The following is a 7,313-nucleotide window of genomic DNA, read 5'->3' as shown; positions in this document are numbered from 1 at the left end:
ATTATTACTTGACATCGTGCACTTGCGATTACTTTTTGAGCATAAAAAATCATATTTTATTGGGGAATTCACAGTGCAAGTTTTGCTCGATCATATTGGAAATCTATATTTTATATCATATATTAGATTAAGGAAAATAATTTGTTTGTCCATTAATTTAATATATTTTGGGTTTTGGTCTCTCATACATTCAAAGTTTGGTTTTGTTACATTGATTTTTATTTTTATTCTTGTTTCGACGGAATACTGACGTATCTCCATAAAATATTAATATGACGCAGAAAAATATTGATATAGCAACAGAAATTGCTTATTTATTGGACACAACGTTAGCAATTAGATCAAAATAGTCGAAAATTTAAAATTAATACAAAAAAATCAAAATTTAACAAGTTAGTGAAGTAAATACAAAAATTGGACAAGTTAATAGATCAATAACTTTAAGACGAAGTATATAAAAAAGTTGGGCTAGTTTTTGCTTACAGGTTAGAAGAGGATTATCTCTGTTTCAAAGCACACAATTTAGGGCAAAATTGGGAACCCTAAATCAAGGCTTCCCAACTACGCAATCAAGGCTTCTGCGCATGGTGTGAACTACACCTCTCCTCCAAATTCAACAAAACGAGTAACAGATGGGCATTTCTTTCAGCGGCACCAATAGAAGAAGAAGCCTCACTCCATACTACCCCTCACCCGCTTACCCTCTCGACCCTTATGCTCCTTATCCTCTGAATTCCCCTGTATCTTACCCCTACTACCCTTCCAATGCGTTCTGTGCGGGGAATCACAGCAACACACTTGTTGGCCATCCTAGTTTCGGTGCCTTTAACTCCCACAATCTTCCCTTTGAGTGGCAGCCAATGCTGCCGCTGCCTAGAGTGGTGGGGCCGCCGTGTACCGAACAAACGCAGGCTAAAGTTGTGAGGAGTGATGTGAACGTGCATAAAGATTCTGTGAGGATTGAAGTTGATGAAACGAACCCGGATGAATTCTTGGTTTCTTTTGTTTTTGATGCTTTGGTTGATGGCAGGTTCAAGATATTTTTTTTGTATAAAATTTTATTCTCTTTGTTGATTTATTTTATATGCATTGATCGTTTGTTACATGGCTGGTTTTAGCTGAAATGTAATGTTATTTTGAATTATAAGTTAATTGATTTCGCTCAAATGCATTGTACACCTATGTGGCTAGAATTTATATTCAGAGCCAAGGCTCTGATCAATAGGCACATGAAATTGGTAACGAATTTCAGTTAATATAGACTCTCTGCTACCACTTGTAACTATCAATTTTTTGTCACCGACTGTTACTTCAATGTGACATTTTCAATTACCTGTCTCTCAAGAATGATGGTTTATCATAATTTGAGGGCAATTTCTAGAACCCAAAGTTGCGGCTTTTACAAGTAATCTATATACTTTAGAGCTGGAAAGCTTTGAAGTCGCATTTATATATTGAATCGGGGAAGAATCCATTATTGTGTGTGGATGTGTTCCACATGAGGGATGCATACTTCAGTTTAATATCACTCTATGCTTTACTTGATAATACAGTAAGTACGATCGAAGGGAGTGGGAGGTGGAGGAACATTGCTTGACAAACTCGTTCTATCTGGTAATGTTTGATGCCTCTGCGGTGAACAAGAAAAGTTGGCTTGTTATTTAGATCACATTTTTTCTTGATGTTTCTTTCTTAAAAAATGCTAGTACACACGTTAGTAGAGCAATTAGACATTGAGTTTTTCTCTTTCTTTGAAAATTGTTAGTTGTCCATGCTCCTTAGTATTCCCTTTGTAGAGTAGAACTACAGAAGTACCGGTGGACAATTTTTTATGCACTTGAAATTCCATGATGTGGAATTTGATCACTCCAACTTTTCTACAGATTGAATGCTATGTTGGATAACTGATTTTTTACATTTAGTGTTTTCTCTGATCACTGTTCTCTCTAATTGATAGCATCAAGATCTATTATTTTGCGAAGGAAGAGTCCAATTGCAGACTTGTTTCTTCATTTACTGAAACCTATGTTCCCATCAAAGTTATGTTCCAGAAAGGACTTCATCAAGAATTTCGACAGCCACTAGGGACAGGCATTAACATTGGTTATTTCGAATGGGATGGCCTGTCAAAGCCATTGTCTCGAGAGGATGTGTTTCCAATAGTAATATCTGTCGAAACTTACCCACCTCCGTATGACAGAAGCTATCTTTTGGAGAATACATTGTGCCAGGTGCAGATAACTCAGGTCGTCTTGGATAAGAATCATGAGAGACAATTGATCGCTAAAGTAATCAGACAGTTATTATGGACGGATGGTATTAGCTATGAACTGCGTGAGATATATGGATTTGGAAAATCTACCCCAGGTATCAATGATAGTGGATCAGGTAAAGAGTGTGTGATTTGCATGACTGAACCAAAGGATATTGCTGTGTTACCCTGCCGACATATGGTAAGTAAAGTTTCTATTTTTTTATAACCGGTATATTTCATTTGGCCACATGATGGATTGCCCTAATTTCATAAACGCTTCTGATATTTAGTAATTACATCAGCAGCTCTTGAGATTTGGTTAAAATTTACACTTGACACCTAGGGTGGGGCGGAGCTAGACACTTTTGTTTGGAGGGGGCAAAAATAGTTTTTTGAAATAATTGATTATCAAAACATTAAAAACACAAGTATAGTGTTTAATATTGACTAAAAAAAGGATCAGAAATAACAATATTTACTAATATTGTCATAAAGTTTTAAAAGAATTCCAAATGTAATCTTAATTTAACACCACAGAATTGAAGTACTGTCTCAGAACGTCGTTTTCTGAATTAAGAAGCAATTTTCTTATTATTCATGGTAATTGGTACCACGTCACCTTTAAAAATCTAAGAAGTAAAAATAATATAAAATTCTTAGGCTGAAATGCAGTGAAAATATTGTTTACTAGTTCTATTTATTCTTATGCAGAACAAGAATTTAAACTAGTGACTTTTGGCACACTACAGTTTTTTTTTTATAATTAATTTAATTTATATTTAAATAAGGGTGATATCATAATTGTAAAAAGTTAAAATGATTATATTTAAATGGCTCATGCCACAATTGTAAAAATTAATAAGTGACAACTTGCAATAATGGAATGAAAAAACTAACACAAAAGACTAAACTGCAATTTAAAATGATGATTTTTAAATAAAAAAAAAAGAAGATGACAAAAAACCAGACATGGCACCAAGTTTTCTCTCTAATGCCCTTAATAATAGTAATAGGTAAGCATCACACCAATTAAAAACCGTAATTTATAAAAAAAAAATTTACCCAAAAAAATCTCACATGTTGAATCCAAATAACAAAATAAATAATTAAAATATCATAAATATAGCTTTAAAGTTCATAAATAAGAATAAAGAATGAAAGATATCACATACTATATGACTTATTGATTCTTGAAATCAAAGTCCTTCAATCCGCACAGAAAAGGGGAAAAATTAAGAAGAAAGTGAAATTACACGAAAAGAAAATTTGAAATCTAGAAATTAATAAAAAAATGAAAAACTGGGTCGAAGAGTTGAATTTAGATAAAAATTTGGAAACTCAAATAATTTTTTATTATTATTATTATTATTATTATTATTATTATATAAAATTTACTATTTAAAAATAAATAAATAACTAGAAGAGGCTGCAAGATTTACCGTAATTTTTTAGCTCAAAAATGTTTGGTGGGCGGGTGAAAGTTAAAGTAGGGGGCATCCACCCCTGATTGACGCTACCTACAAGAAGATCCAAATGTCATGTTATCCATACCTCTGGGATGTTTCTGTACAAACCCTGGAGATTGTCTATAGACGGTGACTGTGGACTAAGAGCCATTTGATTCTTTCCCCTTTTAGCTATTAAACCATTTGCTTGATCTGCGTTTATAAATTTTGTTCAGAGGCCATTAAATGGTTAATTTCGAAATTGTAGTTGATCTTCTTGCTATAAGTTCATTTGTTTTCACTGTGATAATTATTTTAGTAGTTGTGTGAGTTTTTTTATATCGTGTTAAACTCTGTTTGGCATTGTAAATTGATTTCATGCTCATTCCAACCAGTCTTAAAGTTATTTCCTGATGCTACTGCTACAACTAATACATGGCGTTGACCCTCAACTGCCCTCCACTCTTTCATATTTCCTTTATTTTTTGCTTGCACCAGCTGCCAATTGATTGTAGATGTTGCATTGTAGTGTATGTGCAGCAACTGTGCAAAGACATTGAGACTGCAGTCAAATAAATGCCCAATCTGTCGAGAAACTATCGAGGCATTCCTGGAGATCAAGCTCGAAAATTTTAACCCGTGAGACAGGCTTCATTCAGTATGTTGATGAGAAGACAATGAAAATTATTTGTTTGATGTCCATTCATGTGTTATGTAGTTGTACTTTAAGCTTCATGCAGCTGTCTATATTCATAGTTCACAATTCTTCAGTTCGATATTGGATTACGCAATAGTAACCTGTCCATTGAAATGCTAATATTGTGCTTGATAACGTTGTATAGTCAAATGGCCATCTATATAGCTTGTCGTCTACACCTTCAAAACAATTTGTAAGTCTAACTATGATTGTTTGTTTTTTTTATTGACGATACATGAATAATTCTTATTAATTTTTATTTTTGTAGAATATTTGATATGTGACAGCTCTGATGTTACTTCTGCTTGATATATCTTAATCTCATTTCACTCGCTCTAAAACTTTATGGTGTTTCCATGATAACTAATACTTGGGGTACTCAAAAAGGAAGTTTTAAAACTTCATGGCTGATTATATCTTGATTCTTGAGGTGTAAATGAAATCTCCATTCTTTAATATGAAAGTAGGATATCGACGATTTGCAAAATTTTCCTTGGGATTGTGCGTAGGATGCTAGCAGTAACATTAGTAAATAATAATCATTTGTATCTTCCTGTAACACTAAAAAGAACTTGAGCAATAACTTTACAAGAGGCTATCCTTATAGTTAATCCACAGTTATTTGATTCATTATTAAGTGAATTATTTGAGCCACGCCGCCAGGTCAGCACTAAGCTCATTATTGGTGGCCATATTTTTGTCTATATCTCATAAGCGTACACTATTCACAATTTCCACAGGCAGATCTCAATCTGGAGTTAGTATTTAGTTCTTTTCATCTCACGCATATGGACTGCGTGTTGTTTTCTTTATGCAAAAAATCCCACTGCACCTGCACTTGTAGGCTCTTGATGTCCCCGGAAGAACGCGGGTCATGGATAATCCGAAACAATAGATGAATAACTCGGATCACGAAAAGTTTTCAGTAGAGTCGTGTAAGGGCTCGGGTAGATGCATGCTCGGAGCATCGTTTGTAGCCCGGGCTCTCAGATAGATCGCGGATGATATCTCCATGTCCGAGTTACTTCGGTAAAAGCATCGTACTCAAGTGCACATGTATGAGATATCCTGATCTTGTAATCATGGTGGTCGAATCATTGGAAGTGACAGGGCAAAAGTAACAAGTGTGAATTGAAAAAAGCAGTTGATGTCAGAAAGCAGGGTATGAGCAAACATATTGCCATAATTAGTAAGTAAGCAATGAAAACAAGGTCATCATGGACTTTATTTCTATAAATACCAGGTTTTGCTCAGCATTTAAAGATTTCATTCACTAAAATATTGCCTACCACATTTATTACAAGATTCTCTCAAGAAACCCTTCACTGACTTGAACGTCGAAGTGGTCACGCCTGAGAATCTTGTGGTGCCCAATAACGTTATTTCCCCCTTTGAAAGTGCATGTTCAGGTACCCGGGCAACCCTCTCCCGCTAATCAACTCGACCCGGTGTAATCGCCCCCTAAGCTCGCACCCAATTTACATGGTCATCATCATTGGCGCCTTCGGTGGGAAATCTCGATCTAAGACGTTGATCATGGTTTCCACAAGAAAATCCACGAGAATGGATAATACCGAGAAGGAGTCCTCTGACTCGGAAGTCCCTCATGAAGATCAGCCTTTTTCGACCTTTATAATAAATCAAGAACAACTCACCCAGATCATAGCAGTAGCCGTCCAGAAGGCTATAGCGGAAAAATTGCTCCCTGATGACAACCGGGCACATCGGAAAGAGGGGGCAGACAAGACTCCCCCTCCAGGAAAAACTGAAGATGCAGAAAGCTCGCCAGAATGCTCCAGAGCCCTACTATGGTCGAAGAGCTAGAAGACTTGAGGAAAAAGGTGAAGAAGTTGGAAAGCAAGCTGGATCTTCATGTCTTCCCCGGATCCAGCTTAGGGGATGGCCTTTCTCTGCCCACATTATCAATGAGCCCTTGCCTGCCCATTTCAAGTCGGCGAGCATCATGGAGTATGATGGCAGTTCTGATCCAGAAGAACATCTGAATTGGTTCGAGAATATGATCATGCTACACTGTTATGGCGATGAGATTAAGTGTAAGACTTTTTTAACCACGTTGGTAGATTCTGCCCAACGATGGTTCGACAGATTGGGGCCCCGGAGTATATGGAGTTTTGAAGATTTCAAGAGGGTCTTTCCGCATCATTTCAGTAACAGTAAGAGGTACAAAAAGACTGCTTTCAGCCTGTTTGAAGTCAAGCAAGGCCGAGATGATGGGCTTACATCCGCAAATTTAACAGGGTGACACTGGAAGTACCATCTTGTGCTCCCGAGACAAAAACTACTGCCTTCACACAGGGGTTGCAGGAAGGTGATTCTTTCAGGTCATTAGTGAAGAGATTACCCCTAAACTTTGAGGATTCGTTGTCCCGGGCAGGGAAATATGTTAATATAGAAGAAGCGTAGAAACAAAAGCGGGAGGCTGGGAAGAGAAAGACGCAAGAAGTCGGAGAGATCAGAGGCGAGAAACCGAAAAGTGGAAACTGTTGGAATTTATAAGTTTCAGAGTTTGACAAACAAATTCTTAAAAGAACTGAAGAACAAAATTGAACTGTCGTAACTGAAAGGAGACTTACTGGACTTAAATGGATTAAGAACTGAAGTTAATAGGCTAAAGTTCAGTTCTTGTAAAAATAAATAAGTCTTGAAGCTCAGTAAACATATTAAATATCAGATTTGGAGACTTCGCAAAACTGAACTGAAAGACCTATCTCAACTGAAATACTCAAAATGAGAAGACATCAGTTAGAACTGATGTAGTCCAGCTAAACTGATCAATCGACCAGTTTGACTCCTGATCAGTTGACCACATCATCAGTTGTATTTTGAAATGCTACCAAAGCAAAACGAGTCTGATACATCGTACTTTTGTCAAAATAAAGTCCTCTATATGGACTAG

At 36.3% G+C, this 7,313-nt stretch overlaps 1 protein-coding gene across 2 annotated transcripts; it reads left to right on the top strand.

Moving 5' to 3' along the window:
- The first annotated feature begins 483 nt into the window (after positions 1-483).
- Positions 484-4,504, top strand: LOC140833145 (probable E3 ubiquitin-protein ligase LUL4). Of its 2 annotated transcripts, none has more exons than XM_073197602.1 (3): positions 484-1,030; positions 1,958-2,453; positions 4,198-4,336. In XM_073197602.1, exons 1-3 carry the CDS (start codon positions 633-635, stop codon positions 4,273-4,275), a joined length of 972 nt encoding a protein of 323 aa, XP_073053703.1. In that variant the 5' UTR covers positions 484-632; the 3' UTR covers positions 4,276-4,336. The 2 variants fall into 2 exon arrangements, with proteins under 2 accessions (XP_073053703.1, XP_073053702.1); XM_073197601.1 differs by having other exon boundaries at positions 487-1,030; positions 4,229-4,504.
- The last annotated feature ends 2,809 nt before the right edge of the window (positions 4,505-7,313 follow it).

The sequence above is a fragment of the Primulina eburnea genome, chromosome 5, assembly GCF_022965805.1.
Source record: "Primulina eburnea isolate SZY01 chromosome 5, ASM2296580v1, whole genome shotgun sequence".
NCBI classification, from domain to species: Eukaryota; Viridiplantae; Streptophyta; class Magnoliopsida; order Lamiales; family Gesneriaceae; genus Primulina; species Primulina eburnea.
The sequence above is the reverse complement of the archived record's forward strand: the minus strand, read 5'-3'. Positions and strand labels throughout refer to the sequence as shown.

Bases quoted from the DNA above. Each gene is read 5' to 3' on its own strand.
- LOC140833145 (XM_073197601.1), top strand. From the start codon at position 633: ATGGGCATTTCTTTCAGCGGCACCAATAGAAGAAGAAGCCTCACTCCA. The intron at 1,031-1,957 runs GTTCAAGATATT...TCTAATTGATAG, and splicing joins GATGCTTTGGTTGATGGCAG to CATCAAGATCTATTATTTTG. The intron at 2,454-4,228 runs GTAAGTAAAGTT...GTTGCATTGTAG, and splicing joins TGTTACCCTGCCGACATATG to TGTATGTGCAGCAACTGTGC.